This window comes from Hemitrygon akajei, chromosome 25, assembly GCF_048418815.1.
Source record: "Hemitrygon akajei chromosome 25, sHemAka1.3, whole genome shotgun sequence".
Lineage (NCBI taxonomy): Eukaryota > Metazoa > Chordata > Chondrichthyes > Myliobatiformes > Dasyatidae > Hemitrygon > Hemitrygon akajei.
The window spans coordinates 15985227-16011512 of NC_133148.1; the positions used below are offsets into that span (position 1 = coordinate 15985227).

Here is a 26286-nt window from a genome sequence, read left to right on the forward strand (position 1 = left end):
GAATATATATCGTAGGGCTCCGGGGGGTGGGGCGAGGTCGAAGTGGACAGCCCGCCCCAGCACTTCTAGTGGCCAGAGCAATTTATTGTTCTTGTTTTAAAATGCTTTCTTGGGATTATGATGGGAAGTTCAAGTTCATTTATCGTTACATTTTAACTTGGGTTATATAGCTATTCGTATGTTTGTTTGTTGGTCACATTGACTGTAACTAGGGTGTGTGATAATGATCTCCACCATCAGTATGTCACTGGATGGTTCTTTCCTTGGGTCATACCGGGCAGTCTGTTTTTGTGTTTGTTGCAAGAAAGACGGCTGATGAGTTAAAGGAGCAGTTCTCGTCTGTCACCGAATGCTCGCCATATCGGGGTCAGGAGTGGGATTAGAAATTGACGACGAGATTGAAGATATACGACATCGGATGAAGCACCTTAAAACCCGGGGAATTAATCAATGGACTGAGATGTATGTCTACCCTGCTACTCCGGGCAGAAATCTCGAGGATGGGACGCCGACCCGGAGGGACGATCTGGGAACTGAGCATTATGCCTTCCCAAGGCACCCCGACGGGGCCAGCGTATCCAGGCTCTCAAACCCGGGAGACATGGGAGAGCACATCACCCAACTCCCTCCTGGTCCACACCGGGGAACCCGAGATACCACAGCAATGGGAAGACGGACAACATGGCAGTTACCACTGACGCCGCTGGAGGAAGAAGAGGACCAACAGTTTTCACGTTACATGGTCCTCCTTGAAGCTCCTCAGATATAATGCTACCAGCTGCCTGGAGCCTTTCCTGATGCGTCAAATTTGCTGCATGGCACAATGTGCATCCTCATCAAAACGGCGGTGGACCTTGTCCTGGCACTGGAGGGGGACGCCCCGCGTGCCCTGCTCGACCTAACGCCGGCTGGGCAGCATGACTATAGGGCTATCCAAGCGGCGCAGGAGCTGTGCTTCGGGCAGAGGCCATTGGAGGAAACAATGAGAGAAGAATTGGGCAGCAGATGGCGACTTTTAGGAGAAAGCCTGGAGGGCGTTCGCAGCTGATCTCCGCCACTATGCTCGTCATGGCTAACCCCAGTTCCCTTCCGCGGCCCAGGAAGTGTTTGCCCTTCACTCCTTCGGAAAGGCGCTCACGCCGGAGCGTCTTCGGCAGCATGTTACCCTGACATCACCATCATCGCTGGCAGAGGCAGAAGGGCGAAGCAACTTCACTCCCCCAAGGCATTCTTGTGTCACCCGGCACGCCAAGAGCCTGGGCTTGTGTCGCCGAGGTGAAGGAGAAAACTGACGAAGAGAAGCCCGTGAGACAGTTCCGACCAGCACCGCTCAGGCCTCGTCGCGTGTCACGGAGCGGTCTCTGTTAACGGTATGGCGAGGCAAGCCACATGGCCTGGGATTGCTCCGCGCAGCGCCACGCCGTAGCCCCTGCGCCGCTCGAAACCTTCAGCAGAATCCTTCGGTTGTCGCCTCTCCGGGTGGGACGTTTGGGTGAACACCAAGGCTTTTGTGTGGACTGCGTGGTAGAGGGCATCAGAGGTCTTGCGTTGGTGGACACCATGTCAATCCTCATCATTATCTATCCAGGTTTCCTCGCAAAACGGCCGGTGTGGACAACCACGTCGGTCCAGCGGGCTACGGTTACTGGCAATTGTGCGACGCCGTTAGGGAAGAGATGGCCGCGCATTGCAGTGGGGAAAACACAAGAAAACACGAGGTGCGCATGGCTGACATCCTGGAGTCCTGCCTCATTGGCCTGGACCTGCTGTCCCTCTGGTGGGCACACGTGGATGTACTGGGAGCAGTACTCTACTTCGGCGCCGAAACCGTGGTTCTCCGGCAGGGCACCTTCAGAAAGCGGACCCGGCGGGGGCGGAAAAAAAGAACCACGGTCTCACCGCGAACGCCACAGTGCAGCACACCGCGAGATGGCCCTACGCAACACAGCGGGCAAGCGCTGATGGCGGCGCTTCAGGTGGCAGCGATGAAGACTTCCCCACCATTGTCCTGCAGCTGCACAGCGAACAGGTTAGCGATCCTCTGCCGGCCCGAGTAAAGGGATTGCTGAGCATGGGACTATAGCCGGAGTGGGTAGAGGTCTCCACCCTAGATCCAGGCATTAAATCCCTATTCTCTCAGTGGGCACAATGGAGAAGCGGGACGGGCTGCTGTTCTGGCGGTGGCCACGGTGTTACGGTCGGTGCACGGGCTGTTGGGGCAGGCTATTTCGGGGTCGCAAAGACGTTTGGGAAGTTGCGGGAACGCTTCTATTGCGCCCGGTCAGTCTTTGCACTTGTCCCGATAAAATCAGCTGTTGAATTAAACGAGTTTAATGAGCTTTTTTTCGTCTGTTATCATAGACCAAATGCTCGCCACTATATATATCATCAATAACTTCGGAGGTCCTGGTAGGGAACAACATTAGTCACGTACAGTACTTGCATCCAGAGCCATCACTCAAGTACTACACACTGTCTTCGGTAGACACCACAATCATGAATCCATACGGCCAAGTCACCATGGATAGCACGCGTCTTAATCTTCTGTACGAGTCTCCCTTGAATGGCCTTGTCGCATATCTCCCGAAAACCCCCGTAGACATATTCTAACTCTGTACCTTCATCAATCATCTCCATCACCTTCTCGAAACATTCAATACTGATACTAAGAGATAACCTGCCTCGCAGTAAGCTATGCTGATGATCCCTAATTAGGCTATGCTTTTCCAAATGCTCATAAATTCTATTTCTAAGTATCCTCTGCATTAATTTCCCTACCACTGACAATAAGATCCACCAATCTATTATTTCCATATTAACGCCATTTCCATTCCTGAACAAAGGAACAACATTGTCCCCTGCAACAGCTTCTTCCCTCAAGGTGTGAGAATATCAATACCCTGCCAACACCTATGTATCTTCTCTAGGACAGCGGACTGCTTACTCTACTGTTTACTATTTACCTGTGCTGCGCATTACTACATATATTTTGAATTATAATTTGCTAACTTATTTTAGTATAATACTTTGCTTTTTTTGTACTGTGTGTGATATATGTTGTGTGGCTGCACCGTCGTCCAAAGGAACGTTGTTTCGTTTGGTTGCATATATGTACACTCAAATGACAATAAACAACTTTAACTTCAACTTGTACAAATATGATCGTCATGGCACCAGCAATCACCATTCTCGCCTTTCTCTAGAATACTTCAATAGGCCCTGCAAACACTTCAAGATGAATGATTTTAAAGATAATCCTAATCTCAAAATTTCCTGGCAAATTAGCATGCTCCACTCTGGTCTCACTACCCGTTAATTCTCTCTCGTTGGTAAAAACCGATGCAAAGTACACTTTAGGACTGAACGCTCATAATCGCTCTCCAAAAGCATGCTTCCTATTTTATCCTTGAGTGGTTCTATACTCTGCCGAGTTACCTTAGTCTCTTGATGTATGTATCCGACTTGCCAAAATATGGTTCGCTCTCTCTCTCTCTCTCTCTCTCTCTCTCTCTCTCTCTCTCTTTCTCTCTTTCTCTCTCACTCTCCAAATTTTCATATTGAGTTCTTTTCTGGCTTATTTATATTTTTTCAGTATCGCTGTTGGATTTTATTTCCCTAAACCTTAAGCATGCTTTTTTTATCATCTTGACTAAATTTGCCACGTCTGCCGCCATTCACTCTTCCCTATAAGTGATGTATTCCATTCAAATTCATTGCCCATCTTCTTCTCCTTTTGACTTCTTTATGGAACGTGGTTCCAGTTTGCCATGTTGTTCGAATTTGACAAATCCCTTCACAATGAACAACCTGATACGATCTTCGTCCCTAAATCCATCTCCTTTCTGTCTTCTGATCAGAAATGACCCCGATTACTACCGTAAATTAGGCCGTTCTGAGTTTTTTCATCGTAATGCTTTCTGTCTAGTCGAGTTCCTTCAGTATCTTGTGTTTTGCTTTGCTACTATCCACGCACATTGCAAGCGAAGTCACGAAACTACAAATGAAAATAAACATCGGCTCAGATTTTGTTACTATGGCTGGCATCAGATTCATGTTGATTGCCAATGGTGAATAGAGGAAGCAAGATAGGGAGACAGGGATATGCTCAGTTTGTCTGCATCAATAGGAATAATCTTTAGCTAATCGTGGTGATAAACTGAATTGTTTTCAGAGTATTTTCTGTGTCATAATGACATTTAGACCTTTAACATATTTTTGCGGAGCTCTCTCCATATAACAGAGCAAAGAGAAATACGTTCAGTACGATGGAAGGAAGCAATGAAGATCTTTCTCTAAATTTCTATCTATACATTCACGTTAATGCGTCATATATTTTACCGATGTAGTTGTCGGATATAATGCATATCATTATCCAAGCTATAATCGTAGTGAATGTGCCTTCATTCTGCATTATGCAAATGAGGGCAGACTCGCGAGGCTTATAAAGTCTGTGCTTCTCCACAAGGTTGCACAGACAGCCTGCGCTGGTGTCTGGAACCTTCTCTGTTTAAAGAGGCTTTCAGGTCGTGAAGGAACGATGAATATTTTATGTGTTTCGATATTTTTAACCTGGTTGCCAAGTAAGTGCAGCTCAGTTTTAAAGAGAATAATGGTTACTATCTTGCCGTTGCGTCCATAAATTTCATTTTATGTTAAATTCTGTGCTGCTTCAGATATGCGATGATTAAATATGTTTTTCTTCCTTCAGATGCCTTCAGTGCAAGGGTAGAACAGACACCAAGAGAAGCAACAAAACGACCAGGCGAAACTCTGACCATCAACTGTGTTTTAAGAGATGCTAGCTGTGGCCTGTATAGCACATCATGGTTCATCCAAAGACCGGGTCGATCGGGTTGGGATAGGCTATCTATTGGAGGACGATATGCGGAATCAGTCAACAAGCCAGCAAAGACCTTTTCCCTGAAGATCAGCAACTTAATTGCTGAAGACACAGCCACGTATTTTTGCAAAGCTCAAGACCACAGTAACGAAACTGAGCACACGCCAATTCAAAAAGTTTGAAAATCTTTCACGCGAGTATCTATGACTGCTTCGTTCTTATGGAAAAGAAAATTACTGAGCAGTAATTGATTCCTATGTAGAGCGAGTGTACATTAGTAGTAAGTTGGCAACAGTCACAATGCCGCTTATATCCAAGTGGACACAGTTGGAGGTGCAGCGTCAGTATTCTCCCAGAGTTATGTAAATGGAGACCTTTTTGCTATTGAATCAACCACTGTGCCAGTACTATCACAGTGATACAAAGCTCGGACTCCGTAATTCAAAAACCACTAATGCACTAAAGTCAATGTTAACCCGCTCCTGAACTGTACAATGCATATATACAATGCATAAATCTGTACACTATTTTCGAAGGATTATTGGTTATAAAATAAGTTGTATAGAATAATACGAAATTAAGCTAGATTGTAATTGCAACCGCCGTGACCTCGGTTTCTTGTATTAATTTAGAAGAACCTTTTAGTACTAGTATCGATGACTGTGTGTATGGGTGTGCCACAGTGATGAATCTTCAGTCCCCTTCATGCAAAAATCACCTCGACAGTTATTAACGCAAAATTAATGCAAGATATTCCTTTAGGGACAAAAACTGCTTTCAGACAAACATTCTTTATCTCTGCCAGAGACTGATACACAAAGCAAAGCCTTGCTCTATATATTTGTGTAATTGCAGTGCATATGTGATCATCATATTAATAACAAAGCCTTGATATTATCTACCTGACTGAGAGCTATTATCGACGGGATTTAAACAGGCCATAGCAACCATTTCATTTATGTCCCCTACCATCGTATCATGGACCTATGGGATTATCTGACGGATTTATACGCTATTTCCAACAAGGAGGTTATTGTGCTCATGTGAACTGATGTGCCAGTACTGTGACACAGTAGTCTATGCCATAGCACAAACCTCCGAGACAGTTTTATTTTTTTTAAGATCATCTATTTGTAAATGGGATTACAAAATATGACTTTACGTTCATGGATGTTACTCAACATAGTTTTTCAAACAATTCTGCTTCTCCTTTAGATAGAATTCTACCTACAGTCCCTGGTACTCAAACAGCGAAATTCCAGTTTTATTATCATATGCGCTTACAGTGCACTGAATAAATACAGGAGCGAGTGAAACTGAAGAAAATTGAATATATTGCTCAGCCGTGTTTTATACAGTTCGTGTATTATTGTGGAAAGCCTCCGTCAACAATTCAGCTTTAATGATTACTTTTTGAATTGCGCTGAATAGGAAGTTAATCATTGTGTTATTATTACTACGACGGAGCTGGCACAAAGCTGACTGTGATACCTGGTAAGTGATTTTTTTTATTACATTTTGAGAAATCACGTACTTTTCCCCGAAGTAAAGTATAATTATATTCTCGTTTAAATGATGCAAACCGAAAACGGCAATATGATAATGTATTTTTGGAGTATAAGCATTTCATTGGAAACACGTTAATTGACTAAGACACCCCAGAAGAATTTAAGTACACGCTTTTATCCTCCCAAGATTATACTTTCGCTCGTTTAAAAAGACGAAAATTGAACTTGGAATATTTTTACAAATCGAAGCGCACAAATTACCCTCGACCTGCTAGACCCTAACCCCGTCCGATGGTTACTTTAAAGTATTACCTGCTGTATTGATATAAGTGCGAGGTCCTCATATCCTTGCATATTTGAGTGTGGATTTACTCCCCAATGGTCGCAGACCCAAGGAGGAAATAACTTTGAAGATGAAATAGGTTTCAGTTCAGATTAATAACTTGATACTTCGAGGGGCTGTTAAAACTTATATTCGTTGCGAAAAAAACTTGTCATTTAGCTGGAATAGAAGAAAAAATGTCTTCTATTTAGAAACACATATCATGCTCTAACAAATCCATACATTTAGTGAGCGCCTAGACGACCAGGATTAAACATATTTTCTGTTGTCAGAATTGTTGGAATTGTATAACTTTAGTTATATTTTAGTGTCAATCGTCAGAAGATTCAGGGAGGGCAGAGGGAGGCAAAAGGTCTGTGCGCAAGGCCAGAAGAAATACTGAAACAAGGTCAAAATAATCAATGTATTCTTTGAAAGAAGAGCACAATAAATATCAAGTCTCTACCATCTCGCTAAATCTTTTTGTCAATTGGCAGGGCGCTACATTTAGTTAAAAGTTACACTCCAGATCTTAATGAATGACATTCTAGATGTGTCAGTGTCGCTCAATACACCAATTATGAAGGTTTACATTGTTAAACAGACCGTGCTATGGTACAAAATATAAAACTGTCGTCATTGAAGCAGTATGCTCAAATATGGGTTGCAACGGAAACGTTTCTGCGAAACGGGTTTTAATTTTCATCAATCAATTGAATGATAGCGTTTACAAGTAGTTCCTTCCTAAAACAAACTCAAATTAAAGCAGACCTCCGACAATATTATGGGATCCACAAATGTCAGCGAAGCAATTCGCAAAAATATCTATCATTCTACCAATTTGCTTGAACTTATTATTGTTTGTTTGCTTCAGCTTTCTTAGTTTTAAACATGCTGTTACGCTCCTTTGTCCGAGCTTAGTCGTGTTTAAAAGTCCTCTGAATCTCGTTCTTAATGGATTTTTGTGGGAACCCAGTCCAATTCCACATGTGTGTGTGTGTGTGTGTGTGTGTGTGTGTGTGTGTGTGTGTGTGTGTGTGTGTGTGTGTGTGTGTGTGTGTGTGTTTTGTTAAATAGGCAAGTAAACAGCATCGTCTTTGTTTGTATATAGCGCTGTGGAGTATTACTCCGTCGGCCCGGCCCATTTTCTCCCAAATTAATGTAGATCATCCCCCTGGGTTTTGATCTCATTGGGAAAGGAACTTTTCAGACGTCAAGCACAGCCTATTTCATGCACTTAACTGAGAAACTGGGAAGGAATCAGCATTTGAGATGAGTACGAGAGGGTGAATGTATTAAATACTTAGAAACACCATCAACACCCTTTCTATTTTACTGTGCTATTTCCAATTGAAGGGAATCTGTTTTTCAGTCCAATAAAGTGTATTGGACTACCCTTTCACTTCACTGTCATCAGTTTTGTTATAAGCTCTATATCTCCCCTCCTTCTGTAATATGTGATTACCTTTTGCTTTGCATGTCCGCAAAGATCCCTGCTTTGTACCCTGACTCTTCGAGTTGTGATAGAGTTGCGCTAACAGCTAAGCTACTGTGTGCCTTGTACTTCTCCATAACTCTTTCCAAATATCCATGTTGCCTTCGCCAAAATATCTTTGAGACTAATTATAAACATTCTGGTCCCAAACACCTATCCTGTGATTCTAGTGAGCAGCATTGCCCTATTACAATGTCAGCCATATTCCAAAGATGTCTCCTTAGGATTAGTGGATTTGGGCATGCGCTGGAAACTTTGCGACAATTGCAGGCTGCCCAGCACCTTCCTGACTCAATGGATTTGACGCAAACTGCTCGTTTCACGAGTTTGCTGCTATTTCATTCCATAAGGCCATTAGACCATAAGAGATAAGAACAGAATTAGGCCATCTGGCCCATCGCATCTGCTCCGCCATTTCATCATGACTGATCCAATTTTCCTCTCCTATTCAATCTCCTGTCTTCTCCCTGTTCGTGTCCTGACCAATCAAGAATCTATCAACCTCAGCTTTAAATATACATAAAGACCTGGTCTCCACAGCTTCATGCGGCAAGAATTCCACAGATTCACCACTCTCTAGCTAAAGAAATTCCTCCTCATATCCGTTGTAAAAGGGCGCCTGTCTATTCTGAAGTTGTGTCCTCTGGTCTTAGACTCTCCCACTATAGGAGACATGCACACCACATCCATTCATTCTATCAAGGCCGTTCACTATTCGATAGGTGAAAATGTGTCACGCCTCATTCTTCTGAATTCTAGCGAATACTGGCAGAGCCATTTAACACTACACTCTTCATATGAAAAGCCAATCAATCCTAGAATCATTTTTGTGAACCTCCTATGAACCTTCTCCAGTTTTAACGCATCCTTTCGAAGACAAGGGGCTGAAAATTGCTCACAGTACTCCATCTGAGGACTCACCAGTGTTTTATGAAGTTTCTGCATTACATTCTTGCTTTTATATTCTAGTCCTCTTGAGATGGATGCGAACATCGCATTTCTTTCCTCACCATAGAGTCAATCTGCAAATTAATCTTTAGGGAATCCTGCACAGGCACTCCCAAGTCACATAGCGCCACAGTTTTTTTTTTGTATTTTCTCCCCACTTATAAAGTAGTTAACTCTTTTATTTCTTCTACCAAGGTGTATGACCGTGCATTTCTCGACACTGTATTCCAACTGCCATTTCTTCGCCTGCCGATTCTCTTAATCTGTCTAGAGCCGCTCTGTGGCCCCTCTATTTACTCAAAACTACTTGCCCTTCTACCTATCTTCGTATCATCTGCAAACGTTTCAACAAAACCATCAATTGCATTATTCAAATTATTGAAATATAACGTAAAACAGAATCGATCCCAACACTAGTGGAACACGACTAGTCATCGGCAACCAGACAGAAAAGGCTTGCTTTGCTTCCTGCCAAACGGCCACTGCTTTCATGCTAGAAACTTCCTGTAATTCCATGGGCTCTTAGCATGTTCAGCAGCTTCATGAGTGGCACCTCATCAAAGGCCTTCTGAAAATCCAAATACGCAATATCAATCAATCATCGAACTGGGCACAGCAAATTGTCTCTCGTAGTATAAAAATGGATCCTTAATTGGCAGGGTGGACTCGGAGAATTAAAGTGGTATTATGTTCAATGTAGAAACATAAGAAATATAGAAAATAGGTGCAGGAGTAGGCCATTCAGCCCTTCGAGCCTGCACCGCCATTCAGTATGAAGATGGCTGATCATCCAATTCAGAACCCTGTACCTGCCTTCTCTCCATACTCCCTGATCCCTTTAGCCACAAGGGCCATATCCAACTCCCGCTTAAATATAGCCAATGAACTGGACTCAACTGTTTCTTGCGGCAGAGAATTCCACAGATTCACCACTCTCTGTGTGAAGAAGTTTCTCCTCATCTCGGTCCTAAAAGCTTTCACCTTTATCCTTAAACTATCACCCCTCGTTCTGAACTTCCCCAACATCGGGAACAATCTTCCTGCATCTAGCCTGTCCAATCCTTTTAGAATTTTATACGTTTCAATAAGATCCCCCCTCAATCTTCTAAATTTCAGCGAGTATAAGCCCAGTCGATCCAGTCTTTCATCATATGAAAGTCCTGCCATCCCAGGAATCAATCTGGTGAACCTTCCTTGTACTCCCTGTATGGCAAGAATGTCTTTCCTCAGATTAGGGGACCAAAACTGCTCACAATACTCCAGGTGTGGTCTCACCAAGGCCTTGCACAACTACAGTAGAACCTCCCTGTTCCTGTACTCGAATCCTCTTGCTATGAATGCCAACATACCATTCGCCTTTTTCACCGCCTGCTGTACCTGCATGCCCACATTCAATGACTGGTGTACGATGACACCCAGGTCTCGTTCCACCTCCCCTTTTCCTAATCGGCCACCATTCAGATAATAATTTGTTTTCCTGTTCTTGCTTCCAAAGTGTATAACCTCACATTTATCCACATTAAATTGCATCTGCCATGAATTTGCCTACTCCTAACCTATCCATGTCACCCAGCATCCTCTTAGCATCCTCCTCACAGCTAACACCTCCGCCCAGCTTCGTGTCATCCGCAAACTTGGAGATGCTGCATTTAATTCCTTCGTCTAAATCATGAATATATATTCTAAACAACTGGGGTCCCAGCACTGAGCCTTGCGGTACCCCATTAGTCACTGCCTGCCATTCTGAAAAGGTCGCGTTTATTCCCACTCTTTGCTTCCTGTCTGCCAACCAATTCTCTACCCACATCAATACCATACCCCCAATACCGTGTGCTGTAAGTTTGCACACTAATCTCCTGTGTGAGACCTTGTCAAAATCCTTTTGAAAATCCAAATACACCACATCCACTGGTACTCCCCTATCCACTCTACTAGTTACCTCCTCAAAAAATTCTATAAGATTCTTCAGACATGATTTTCTTCTTAAATACATGCTGACATTGTCTGATGATTTCACAGCTTTCCAAATGTGCTGTTATCACATCTTTGATAACTGACTCTACCATTTTCCCCACCACCGATGTCAAGCTAACCAGTCTATAATTCCACCGTTTCTCTCTCCGTCCTTTTTTCAAATGTGGGGTTACATTAGCCACCCTCAAATCCTCAGGAACTAATCCAGAATCTAAAGAGTTTTGAAAAATTATCACTAATGCATCCATTATTTCTTGGGCTACTTCCTTAAACACTATGGGATGCAGACCATCTGGCCCTGGGGATTTAACTGCCTTTAATCCTTTCAATTTACCTAACACCATTTCCCTACTAACATGTATTTCCCACAGTTCCTCCATCTCACTAGACCTTCGGTCCCCTACTATTTCCGGAAGATTATTTATGTCTTCCTTAGTGAAGACAGAACCAAAGTAGTTATTCAATTGGTCTGCTATTTCCTTGTTCGCCGTGATCAATTCACTTGTTTCTGACTGTAAAGGACCTACATTTGTCTTGATAAATCTTTTTCTTTTCACGTATCTATAAAAGGTTTTACATCAGTTTTTATGTTCCCTGCCAGCTTTCTCTCATAATCCTTTTTCCCTTTCCTAATTAATCCCTTTGTCTTCCTCTGCTGGACTCTGAATTTCTCCCAGTTCCCAGGTGTGCCGCTTTTTCTGGCTAATTTGTATGTTTCTTCTTTGGACTTGATACTATCTCTAATTTCCCTTGTCAGCCACGGGTGCACTACCTTCCCTGGTTTATTCTTTTGCCAAACTGGGATGAACAATTGTTGTAGTTCATCCATGCGATCTTTAAATGCTTGCCATTGCATATCCACCATCAACCGTTTAAGTATCATTTGTCAGTCTATCTTAGATAATTCGCGTCTCATAACTTCGAAGCGACCCTTCTTTAAGTTCAGAACCTTTGTTTCTGAATTAACTATGTCACTCTCCATCTTAATGAAGAATTCTACCATATTATCCATCTTACACAACAGGCCTCGCACGACAAGATTGCTAACTAACGCTTCCTCATTGCTCAATACCCAGTCTAGAATGGCCTGCTCTCTAGTTGGTTCCTCGACATTTTGGTTCAGAAAACCATTCCAATACATTCCAAGAAATCCTCTTCCTCGGCACCCTTATAAATTTGGTTCACCCAATCTATATGTAGATTGTAGTCACCCATTATAACTGCTGTTCCTTTATTGCACGCATTTCTAAGTTCTTGTTTAATGCCATCCCCAATCTCACTACTACTGTTAGGTGGCCTGTACACAACTCCCACCAGTGTTTTCTGCCCCTTAGTGTTATGCAGCTCTACCCATATCGATTCCACATCCTCCAGCTAGTGTCCTTCCTTTCTATTATGTTAATCTGCTCTCTCACTGGCAACGCTATCCCACTTTCCTTTCTTTCCTGTCTATCCCTCCTGAATATTGAATATCCCTGGATGTTGATCTCCCATCCTTTGTCACCCTGGAGCCATGTCTCTGTGATCCCAACTATTTCATATTCATTAATAACTATCTGCACAGTCAATTCATCCACCTTGGTGCTCCTCGCATTTACACACAAAGCCTCCAGGCTTGTTTTACGACATTCTTAGCCCTTATACAATTATGTTGTAAAGTCGCCCGTTTTGATTTTTGCCCTGGAATTGCCTGCCTGCCACTTTTACTTTTCACTTTACTACTTTTTGCTTCTACTCTCATTTTACACCACTCTGTCTCTCTGCACTTGTTCCCATCCCCCTGCCACATTAGTTTAAATCCTCCAGAACAGCAGGACTTCCTTGACTTATTTCTATTTTCCTCTTCCTCGACCCTAACACCCTGGTTTCCTTCCCCTTGCCAACTCAGTTTAAACTCATGTTTAACTCATGCTATCAACTCATGTTATCTATTGCCTGCTCTATCTGAGTAGAAACACAGTCAACTTGCCATTGTTGATTCCCACATTCTGTGCACCTCAGCAATCATCAACAGCAACTTGCAGTTTGAGAAAAATGGAAACGAGCTGAAGTTGAAAGATAACTTTTGTCTCGTTCAGGTAAACCTAGTCTAAAATTGTGCAGACTATAAAATACTATATTCTGTAATATGGACAGACTGCTGACGTTTCAGATACGACTACCATTTAACAAGCCCACATATCATCATCATCATCATCATCATCATCATTATCATCGAATTTCAAAGTACATATACGTCATCATACACAACCCTGAAATTGATTTTCTTGCGGGCATTCACAGCAAACACCATGAAACACAACAGAATCAACGAAACCCGCACACATTTAGACGGACAACCAAATGGCAAAAGACAAACTGTGCAAATTAAACAGAAAACAAAACAAGTAAAATAAATAAACAATAAATATCGTCAACATGAGATGAATATATATATATTTTTTTTTTTTTAACTGAGCCCAGAGGTTATGGGAACAGTTCAACGTCTGGGGAAATGAAGTTGAGTAAAGGTATTCCTTCTGGTTCAAGAAACTGATGTTGAAGGGGTAATATTTGTTTTCGAAACAATTATTTTGGGTACCTAGGCTTCGGTACCTCCTTCCCAATGGCGGCAGCGAGAAGAGAGCGTGGCCTGGAACCCAAGGGTCATTGAAGATAAATGCTGCATTTCTGCGACAGCGCGGCGAATAGATGGGCTTAATGGTGGGGAAGGTTGCATTCGCCATGAACTATGCTGTATTCACGACCATTTTTTGCAGGATGTCCGTTCAAGGGCATTGATATTTCCATATCAGACCGTAATGCAACCAGTCAGTATACCCTCTACGGCACATCTACGTAAGTTTATCACGTTTTAGATGACATACCGGATATTTTTAAACTTTTAAGAGAGTAGTTGCGCTGCCGTGCTTTCTTTCTAATGGCACTTACCAGCTGGAGTCTGGATAGATCCTCTGAAATGATAACGCAGAGGAATGTGAAGTTGCTAACTCTCTCCACCTTTGACCCCTAGATGATGACAGGCAGATAGACCCGCGGTTTTCTCCTCCTGTAGTCAATAATCAGCTGCTTGGTCTTGCTGCCATTGAGTGAGAGATTTTATTCTGACAGCTAGATTTTAAATCTCTCTCCTCCAGTCAATTCGTATGGCCCACGACAGCTTTGATACCACAAAGAATAATCAGGCGAAATTTCGAAATACTATTCAAGGTATATAAAAATAAAATAACCGTAAGCTGTGATACCACTACGCTGAAGGAAATATTTCAGCTTCAGTCATCCCTTCAGCCAAAAGGTCTTAGAAATGCTAACGTAGTTCTTGACGTGTAAAAATTCCTATGACGCAAGGAATATTGTAGTTGTCTTATGCCTTACAGATTGTCAAAAGAACAACGTAAAATTGATCCAATCATTTCAAAGACTTTTGTTTTTGTTCATTTTAGTAAAACAACCGACCCCGCCAAACATCACTCTTGTCTATTCTGCAACTGCCGAACAAAAAGCACAGGGCTTTGTGGAATTGATTTGTCTCATGAGCGAATACCGACCTGGAAACATTGCAGTGGCCTGGCAGAAAAACGGGCAAGCCGTACAGTCCGGGTTTACCACCACTTCTTCCACTAAAAGTTCAGACGAAACGTTTACCTCAGCAAGTGTGCTCAAAGTGCCTCTAAACGAATGGGCCAGTGGTGCTGTGTACTCGTGTAGGGTATCCCACTCTGCAACCAGCAGCAACATCCGCAAACAAATACGAGCTGAGTCAGGTAAGAATGAGTTCCCAATCCATAGGTGCAGTATTTCCACTTTCCTCCTCAATATTTCATTTGGTGGGCTGTAATGATCTACGGACAAGATTTAAAAATAACCAGACTACTAAAGATTGAGATGCGTGTCAGTATCAAGTTTGGATAAGGGAAAGATAGGAGTGTGATTCGGAATGATTAGGCAGCAAACATTAAAATATCAGAGGTAAGAATTACAAGAAAATCTTGCGAGGTGTAGTCAGCAGACGTCATGGCGCATCACTGAATATTGATTTCTGATCATGTTAATGCATCGAATAGAGTTTGCATATCTGAAATGATTCTAAAGAATCCGGACTTCTTTAAAAAATAAGCATAGGAAAGGGGCAGTAATATAAAATTCTCCGTGATCCCCTTTAACTTTCAATTTTAACAACACGTTAATTTTTACTGATATATTATATCTGTGGCTGGTATCAGCATGCAATAATGAAAATGTTGCAAAATAGATAAATAAAAAGAAGAAAGTAGTCGAGGCAACCACTTGACTTATCAAACAGTTAAACCTTGTGCTAAACTGGACCATCATTCTTGCATAAATAGATTGAATACTGCATATTTATTTAGCATTTCTTTCCACCTAACATTCACTTCCACCTTCTATCTTCCTGTGTTCTGTCCTCCCTCAGTCAATCTCTCTGTCTCGCGGCAACCCATTGACTGTTCTGCCACAAGCCACTGCCCCTTCACCACGCCGGTGTTTTATCACTGTCCTCCTTTCCGGGTATGGCCGGCTGCATCTCTCTCTCTATCCTTCGCCACACTTATCTATGAATGACTATATGTTATTCATTTTCAACCATTTTCCTTTCTTTCAGTGTGGAAGAGTAGCGTGTGGTCATGATCTGACCCAAGGGTGTACGAAAAGACGACTTAAGCATCATTTAAATCGAACAAATTCCACCTTAAGCTCTTAACGTGTAGCAGGTTATTACTATATTGAAATCCTTGCTAAACTTCAGATTCGTCATGAGCCCTCTCAATTATATCTTCTAGAATTCGCATTATTTCTCAGAGATCCTACCGTTGAAGAAATGTGGATAAACAAAACTGCCACACTGGTGTGTGAAGTGATCGCCACGATTCCAGCTGAGGTTTCCATCTCTTGGATAGTGGGTGGAAAGGAACAGGCTGATGGTGTTGAAACAGAACAAGCAGCAAAGATCGGGAGACAGTACGTGACAGTCAGCCGTTTGACCAGCAGCGTGGCCGAGTGGGACAGCGGGGTAGAATACTCCTGCTCGGTGCAGGACAATCAATCAGCTGCTCCGTTATCAAAACGGACACGAAACGCAAAAGGTGGGTGCAATACCAACAATCAAAATGTTGGTAAAAACAATAATCTGTTTTTTGGTACAGAAAGAGGAGCAGAAACTGCCAGGCCGCAGTATTCAGGGAAAGCAGGCATGATGGTGAACGAGTTGCCCTCTGCTAGAATCATAATGTATAATCTTATTCAGGGCAAGACAGGTTTTCTGACAAATGGTGCACCGATAGCGTTCCACCCAAGAGTTCGTCGAATGAAATGTTGAAAGCTTAGGGCCCGACAGCATTGGAACAGACCCTTCGGTCGACTGAACCCAAACCCGCTTCAACACTCATTCAACGATTTCCACTCGAATCTATTTTATTGTTTCGTAGCTTCAACAATTCCTCGCAGATTCTACTCTGCTGAAGAGTAAGTTATGATAAGTGGACCTGGCAAGCACCGGCATGTTGTTCGATATGGAAATCGGAGAACCTAAAACAAAACGCGCACAGCTACACGGCAACCGAATAAACTCCAGCAGAGCAGGTTATGACCGAAACCAGGTTTCTGGAGACTTGCAGCAGGCATTCTAATAATTGTATCCTTCTACTACTCCTCTGAGAAGTTGTAGTCATAAAATCATACTGCACAGAAATACAGTTGGCCCTCCGAACCCAATGTTCAAAGATGTTTCATATCTACCTCAATCCAATTTTCAGCAACAGAAAAAAATATCTTTGAATGTCTTTACTAATTCAGTGATCGTCTAAATATTTGCCAAATGCGGTGAGCGTGTCCACTTCCAGCGTGATTAAAATATCAACAGTCTCGTTTGTACTAGCTTTCCTTAAGGTACCCTCTAAAGCTCTTCCCACTTAATTTAAGTACATGCCATCTTTGGATTTCATAGTCTAGACATGCGAATGCTGTTGTCTACTTATCCTACCCATGTTGCTGATAATTTTGCATGGTGTTGTTGGGTCACTACTCAGTTTCCTTCACTCCAGAAAAAACAAGCCCAGCGATTCTAATTGCTCCCCATAACTGACGTTCTCCAACCCAGTTAACATACTGTTGTATCTCTTATGCACTCTTTCCAGCGCAATGCCATTACCTTACAACGAGGCGACCAAATATTTCTAAATCTAGTGCACCAGTGTTTGGTAAATTTAAAACAGAGCGTCCCAAATTTCATATGCTAATCTGGACCTGTGAAAGCAAGTATGCCGTGTTCCTTTGAAAACACACCATCTACCGGCGCTGCTACTTTCAGGGAACTATGGACTTAGACCCTAATATCTCTCTGTTCATAAACATTCCTTAATAATGAAATATTTTCTATTCATGGCGTACCCCTTCTTCAGTTCCCAAACTGCATCGACACGCATTTCTCAATCTGCTTCCGCAAACTCTAACATTGTATTTGATCTGTATTGCCACAGCTTTTGATACCCATCATCGCGTTTGAAAACACCACCGTTTACTCTAATCCATAAACTCAGAAATTATATTTTCTGTATGCACATTCATATCGTTATATCACAAACAACATAGCTCTCAGGACCGTGGTACGCCGCTCGTGATACACTTCCGGGCAGAAAGTTATCACCACCATTATCCTTAACAGCTGACTAACAAGTAGAACGCTCACCATGGATTCTTAAACAACTTGTCCAGCGCATAGTTAGGAAACTTGTCCAGCTTGTTTTGGAGATTAAGACTGATTGACCTTCTCTTGCAGCCAAACCAGTGAAACCAAGGGTACGCCTCTTGTCCCCGTCTCCAGAGGAGATTCAAACTGCGGGTATCGCTACGCTCACATGCATGATAACGGGATTCTACCCCGATGACATAACCGTTTTGTGGCAGAAGGACAGAGCCGCATTCCACTCGAACGCAACCAGCCTCCCAACTGCACTTCAACAGGACATGACCTTCAGCACGAGAAGCCTCCTTTACTTGACTGCAGACGATTGGAAGAAGGACGCAACATACACCTGTGTCGTCACGCACCCACCTTCAAAGTCAACTGTGAAAGCAAACATCAGCACCCCGAGAAGTAAGTACAATTTGTCAAAAGGCACACATCCTTTCCATGCTTTACATCCCAGTCAAGAGATAAAACTACAGAAAGGTCGGCAATGAGCAGATTGAAACGATCATTACTGTAGTACTTTATTAGTAATCAGACCTCTCCGTCGGTCCGATAAGGTAACATATGTGAGCGTCAACTATAATTAGTGTTATATAATCGAATCTCTGTTGAACATGGGGAGACAAACTGAATTATAATGTTAACGTACCTCACCAATAGGACCTCAATAGGGTAAAGCTGGAAGAACGTGTGCAAATATTAATTGATGAATGGCAATATGAACGGAGCCATTCTTGGCGTATGTAATTATACCCTAAGATCATACACCAATGGACCACGCTTGTAAACAGGTTTGTTTAAAGTCAAGTGCAATATGATCAATAGATATGAATTAGCATATTAATACCTCGCAGGTGATAGAGTGGTGCTTTAATGGTAAGTCTTCGACATGGCCGGCGTGAATAATTGGGTGAGAATCGTCCTCTGTAAGAAGTTGTAGATCGTCCTATAGAATACGTGGGTTTCCTCCTAGTATTCCTGTTACCTTCCACAGTCGAAAGACGTACCGGGTATTTGGTTAATTGGTCATTCTGAATTGTCCAGCGATTAGGCCAGGGTTATATCGGAGGTTGTTGGTGGTGCGGTCCGAATGGTCAGAAGGGCGATGGCTACATATATCTTTAAATAAGTAAGTAAGTAAATAACTGCATATTAAATAGATCGATCGATAGATAGATAAATGTGAGCCAAACTAACTGGTGTTCAGTAAGTATTGAAATCGTCCACACCACTAGCAGCCATCCGACCAGGACATGTGAGGCAATGTCTGAGTTGAAACTGTTCTCACATCCCTTCTTTTTTGAACTTATGTTACATTGAAATATTGGCATGCAAACCATTCCTCCGTGGAACAGGAAAGTAGATATGCCTCTCGGTGTAGAGAGTGATTCCTCATTTATGGCCTGTTTATTTTTATCTCGCATGCTGTTGATGATGCTCGGCCCTGATCTCACAACAACGCACAATGCTATCCACGAATGTCTACGGGGACTCTTGAATCCACGCTGTAGGGAGTTCAGACTATCGTTCGCTTTTACGGAAAAGATGGAATGTAGTTTACAGGAAAATGCAAAGTCAACATAGTTGCATCAATCGTTTGGACAATTAGATCCCATTATACAGCGAAGTGCAATACATTTACCTAGTGCTACAACGCGGAGTAGGCCATTCCGGCCGTTCGAGGCACGTCGCCCCAGCAGCTGCACAACGCTGGTTAACCCTATCCTAATCATGGGACAATTTACGATGACTAATTAACCTACCCTGTCGGTCTTTTGCCTGTGTGAGGAAAGTGGAGCATCCGAGAAGACCAATACATTCTACGGGGAAGACTTAAAGACTTCTTACAGAATGACACGGGCATTGAACTCCGAAATCCAGAACGCTCCGACCTGTAATAACGTCGCTCTACTTCTGCGCTGCCTTGGTGTCGTCTTGTCGGTTGGAGTCATAAATTGCACCAAAGGAAACTATGAAAATCATTATACCGGCACAAGGACATCATTGTATTAGATTGTCAGGGCAGTTCTTAAGTACCCTTCAGGAACTTCATGAATTTTACCTCCTTTCCATGATAAGGACAGATGGTTGCTTACGAATGTATATTGCTCAAATCTAATCACAACTCCTCATCAAATGAAGCTGTTAACGTATTATTGCGGGATGATCTATGTAGCAAGGGAAAGTGGAATTTCTACGATTATTAGTTCCAGAAAGAAATTGCAACAACCTGTTCTTGATATTCAATTATTTACGTAAAAGAGCATGCAGACCACGATGAACCCCAACACTTTTCAGATTTCGCCCATCACCTCTCCAGCTCTTAGCTTCATCCCACCCCCTCCGGTCTTCTCCTATCATTTCGCATTTCCTCCTCCCCTCACTACTTTCCAATCTCTTACTATCTTTCCTTTCGGTTAGTCCTGACGAAGGGTCTCGGCCCGAAACTTCGACAGCGCTTCCCCCTATAGATGCTGCCTGGCCTGCTGTGTTCCACCAGCATTTTGTGTGTATTGTTGTTTGAATTTCCAGCATCTGCAGATTTCCTCGTGTTTACTCTTTAAATTCTACTGCGAAGCCTCTGCCAGTGATGTCTACACTGAAGAAGTTTAAATCTTCTCTTCGACGGGAGTTCAGTGAAACCCTCTCTCGCTGCTCCCCATCTACAATTCCTTCGGCCCTTCAACTTTTCGATCATATTTTGACCCAGACCCGCTATTACAGCCATATATCCTTCCTTGGAACGTGTCTCCGCCGCCAACTGATTCTAGTTGGCTTCAGGATCCGTTTTCGAGCTTCTCAATTTGGATCCTTTCCCTTCTCCAGCTCTGTATCACTTTCGCCAATCACCTTTCCAGCTCTTAGCTTCATCCCACCTCCTCCGGTCTTCTCCTATCATTTCGCATTTCCCCCTCCCCCCACTACTTTCAAATCTCTTGCTATATTTCCTTTCGGTCAGGCCTGACGAAGGGTCTCGGCCCAGAACGTCGACAGCGCTTTTCCCTATAGATGCTGCCTGGCCTGCTGTGTTCCACCAGCATTTTGTGTGTGTTTTTTGTTTGAATTGCCAGCATCTGCAGATTTCCTCGTGTTTGCACTACCGTTCTACTCATTTCTCCTAAGTTGATATCCTCACGTTTTCCACCTTACATTCAATCAGCTAAGTATTAGCAATTTATTTTCTTGTCCACACCCCTCTAAATTTTCCCGGAATCCTTCTCACAGATCACGATGCCGCCTAGCTTGTATTCCCAGCAAACAGACATATTACAGCATATCCAACAGTTATATCATTGAAATAGACTAAGAGTAGCCGAGGCCCCAGTACCAATCGCTGCTTTTACGACCGTAAACTCTTATTTCAGTCGCTTCTGTTACATGATTGGTGTACGGTTTAACATGCACAAAATGGACTGCTCTTATTCACCTAAGCTACTCTAACAGTATTTCCCTAACACTAGATATCGTGATATCGTAAATATTGCAGTTGTCGGCTCAAACATTGCAGTAGACTTTAGTAATTTTCAAGATCAATTATGTGGCAATTGTTCGCTGTGAACACGTGGTTCTATTATATCTTGTGGCATGTGGTAACCTACACAGACACTGTGGCCACTTCGGTTTCACTATACTGGCACGTTTTCCTATTTCTAGTGGAGTTCCTCCAGCAAAATATTATGGAAAGTATTGAGGAGATAGCAGTCAGTACTGGGATCATAAATTGTTGCTGTCCTGAACACACAACAGCGCTCTTATTAGGATTTATAGATATTTTATATTTTGTTTCCTTATTTTGAACAGCATTCCACTCTGTACATAATGGAGACAATGCTCTCAAACTTTGCAGTTTTTACTGAGTATAGCTTTACACTTAATTATCCTATTCGGTCATTTTTTTTCAACATCACAATAGAAACTGAAAGACAAACGTTTTGCTCATTTTATGTGAATCTCTTCCAATGCAGCCACGTTCAGGCCAACGAGCCACGTTTACCCTCAGTATTCTGTTGATCTTAGGGTGAACATTCGCGTTCCCGAATGCAGCCACGGTTAAATTCATGTCAATGTAATCTTTGCGCTGTGGTATAAATAAACGGGAGTATTATTTAGGATATCACCTGAAGAAGATAGAGGAATCAATCTGATAAGGCAGGAGAAACGGTATTAGCGAAGCAGAAAATAACACAGAGAAATGCATAGAAAGTGGGATTATGAGCTACTGTGGCCTGGTTACAGTTGGTATAATCCACATCTCAAGTATCATAAAATGAAAATAACCATTCCCACTTTTTTGCCAGAAGACTGCCATGAGGCTGATATTAATGTCATCATAAAAAAGCCTTCCTTTGAAGAGATTTGGACGCTTCGGAGAGCAACCATTGTGTGCGAAGTGGTTTACACAGATTTAGAGAATGTCACAGTCTCTTGGCGAGTAAATGGAAGTCGAAGAATGAACGGAGTAGAGACTCGCGGTCCAGAGTGGAGGGGAAGTAAATCCGTCATCATCACCAAACTGAAAGTCAGTGTAGAGGAGTGGAACAGTGGAACCGAATACCTCTGCTTCGTAGAAGACCGTGATCTGCCAACACCACTGACAATCGCCACCAAAAAAAACAAGGGTAAGCGCAATTAAACCCCGTGTTGAGGCCACACAGTGCATTAAATAAACTGTTGGACAGTGACATTCATGAACCAGTCAATAGAATGGTAAATAAAATCTCTAATCTTGAGGATTACGGAGTAATCTGCAAGTCACAGACGAAACTAATTTAACATATATTTTTCTATTCCAGTTACTGAAGTGCACCGTCCGAAAGTCTACCTCTTGCACCCATCAGCTGAGGAGATTCAAGCAGAGGAAGCAGCTACCCTAATTTGCCTCGCGACCGGTTTTTATCCAGAAGATATATATGTCGGCTGGATGGCTAATGACACCCTTTTGCATTCGGGATACTCCATCCAGTTTAACAGCGATAAGGAAAACGGCTCTAACTCAGTCACCAGCAAACTGAGGATCAGCGCAGAAGACTGGGAGAAGGGAACCACCTATAGCTGTTTGGTTGGACATCCGTCGCTACCAACAAATTTAGTCAGAAGTATTAATAAATCCCACGGTAAACCTACTTTAGTTAACGTGTCACTTGTACTAACTGACAACTTTAAATCGTGCGTCTAATTTTGCTTGATTCAATGACTAATACTTTGGAAGTATTTCTTGCTTACTGCGTAGCTGTTTGAGTTTTCGTTTTGCAGATTCACAGAAGACCACGCATAGTATTCACTCTTCAGATTATCCCACAAGTGAAATATTCCATTAATGTCATCTGTTCAGTAACATTGTGATGAGCTCTCGATAACATTAGAATGATTTTAGATTTACAGTGATTCTAAAAATATAGTACTTCGGAGATGTTTGTAAGGCATGGAATAGATAGCAGACAGTGATTTATTCTGTATGCCACATTACTTTGAAATAAATTCAGAATGAAAACCTTTTACCTTCCAGGTGTGTTCTCTTATCTTTGCAACTAAGAGTAATCCATGACTCGGTTTTATATATTAGCTTCATTAATACATCTAGTATACTGCTATTTTCTTCTGACATGTTGCAAATATGGCAGGGAGACGGGGCAGTCAACGATGTAGGGGAAACTACTAAGATTATTCAGATCCTAGCAGTTCGTAGAGATGCGATTCGTGATCTAGTTTGACGGATGGACTCTTTCGTGCATCTGTACCTCTCATCTGAACTTTGAAAGCAAAAGGTCCACATAAAACAGCTCGGAATATGGATGAGGATCAAGTTTATTTTCATGTACATATGTCGTGAATTTTGCGGTATCAGCACAATCAAATACATCAAACTTATAAAAAATTACAACAATAATGCGATACTTAAGAGAGCAAAGCGAGTGTGCTATGTTCATGAGCTCATGGATTGTTTAGAATCTGTTGGTAAAGGAAACAAAATCTTTTCCTAAAATCTCTTGTGCGTGCCTTCGTACCCCTATATCCCTGGTAACGGCAGTGAAAAGAGGGCACGTCCTGGGTGGTGGGAGCCCTTAATGACATTTGCCAATTTTTTGAGGAATCGGCTTTTTGAAGATGTTCTCAATGTTGGGGTCTCGTGTCCATGAAGTAGTTAGATGAAACCCTCTGCTGCTATTACCGATCATTTACGGTAGCGCCTACTTACCAGATGATGATTCCACCAGTTAGAATGTTAGATTTCCGCAGAAATTTTCTTTGGTGACATACTAAATCTTCTCAAATTTCAAATGACATATAACACTGGCGGGCGTTTTTCCCAATTGCATATATATTTTGGGATCAAGATGGATATTCAGAGAGATTGGCGTCCTGGAGCTTAAACTTCACACCCTTTCCATTGCTGACCCCTCGATTAGGACTGATGTGTGTTCCTTCGCCTCCACTTTCTGAAGTCGACAATAAACTCCTTTCTCTTACTGATGTTGAGAACAAGATTATTGTTGTGGCACCACTTAACCATCTGATTAATCTCACTCTTGTACGTCTCTTCATCAAACTGTGAGATTCTGCCGAGAGCAGTTTTCATCGGCAAATTTATAAATCATGTTTATGCCGAAATCGCATTCGAAAAGATCAACTGAGCTGCTGTTCTTTTAGATTTCACGTAAGTCTATCCAGTATTCGCCAAGAAGTTTCCTTCCGTAATATCTCTTCTTACTTCCGGATTATATCTCTACCGTTTCCGTGGGGAATATTTGTGAATACAGTACATGATGCTTGGTTGCTGATTTCAAGCAGAAACATACCTGATGCTAAGTAAATAGCAATGTCGTCCAAGCTCTATTTGACCTTTGACGCTGAGTATACTTCATCCAGTGCTCAAGAGAATGAAGAAGACCGAAGCCTTCGACATCAGCGAATACAAAAGTCATTCCCCTGCAACCATCCCTATTCCTTGTAATTGTTGAAACGGAAATAGATATCAATTCTCGCTATAACGTGCACTTATTCAACACCTGCTTTTACGTCTGTCTCAACTGAACTGCCACTACAAGCTTATCCTTGCATTAGTTCTGAGAACCCACAACTGTGGCAATTCCCTCCCGAGAGCCCTTTTATACAACAGAGAGTGTGTCATTGTGTTCCAGCAGACAGGGTATTTGGCTTATCTTCCCTATGCATATTGACACACACGAGTTAAAGATCTGCCAAACTCTCTCTGTGAACATATTTGTCTTGAAATTCAGAGCTCCACAGCCTCGTCCTTGTCCTCTCAATCTTGTTGTGCCCGACCAGATATCTCAAGGTGAGCCCCTTTTTGGGCAGTCACGTGAAAGTCCAAAACATTGCAAATAATTCAAAAACTGTTTGCAACTTTTCTCATCTATTTCTATTGATATGCTACTTACATCTCGACGTTTAGATCATGCATTTTAAAAACCCAAGGTATTTGCTGTTAAATATTACCCGTGATGTTTTTCGGTGAATGGTACTGTGATATACTAAATAACTACAAATCACTGAGTACTAACATCCATCTAACTGCTCCATTCGTCCCTGCACTTTCCTTTGCTGCACGAGACAAATAGAACATCAACGGGCAATTGGATCTCTGGCGACCTATCCTAATAGTCCTACTTCTGCCCTGTGCTGGTGTCCTTTAACTCCTTGCAAGGAACCTTCAACTCCTTGCAATAATTCTGAAAAATACTGGTGAATACATTAAAAATAATGTGCAACAAATTTATTTCGAAAGCGCCAACGGTGCTAAAAATAAAGAAAGCACAGTCTGAAGCTGCAGTGGACAATCGCATGTCCATAGTTAATAGATTTTCAAGGAGATGCAACTTGTAGTTATGTAAGTATCGGTGCGTCATCTGCCGTTGAAATCAATCCAATGTTACTGTATCGGTCCTTATGAATTCCAGATGAACCCTAATATGCTTCTCGAGATGTGATATCTCGAGTGGTGATATAAGTCAGTATTTTATTATCTTGGCTCGGCTGCAGGTACTGAGTTTTGAGGATTACATGGTCTTGGTGGGGCTCAATGCATTCCCTTTAGCACTCCTTTCCTCAATTATTAACCCCTCAGCTCACTGTATAGAGAAGTGCAACTGACTGATGGCTATTGTTACGCCCGTGGTCCCCTCCTTTTTGAGAATCGCAGGATCGCTATTGATTCGAGTCAGGAGACCCAGGAACTGAGAGAAAGACATGCAGAATCCACAAAGAGTTTGGAATGTGTCCTGGCCTCCGAAAGGCGGAACCATTGATAACGGCTATTGTCTCTTGGAGACGGAATTGTGTATTGAATCCTGTACGATGCCTCGAAGCCCCCAGGCAATGAACCGGGGGGGGGGGGGGGGAGGGTGTTGGTGGAGGGATTGCATCATCCCACCCTGAATGACATCTGGGACCCTGTGAGTCAGGATAAAAGAGGGTCTGGGGAACAGCCCCTTCGGACGCACCAGAAGAAACGCTAGCGATCCCGTATTAGCG

The 26286-nt window shown here is 42.5% G+C and overlaps 1 gene segment (V, D, J or C); it reads left to right on the forward strand.

The window, feature by feature from the left end:
* Window positions 1–2148: 2148 nt before the first annotated feature.
* Window positions 2149–23105, forward strand: LOC140716237 (Ig heavy chain C region-like). The segment is given in 9 exon segments: window positions 2149–2197; window positions 4709–4984; window positions 13089–13165; window positions 14225–14297; window positions 14531–14851; window positions 15887–16189; window positions 17881–18198; window positions 22092–22412; window positions 22587–23105. Coding segments are annotated over 9 exon segments (2121 nt in total).
* The last annotated feature ends 3181 nt before the right edge of the window (window positions 23106–26286 follow it).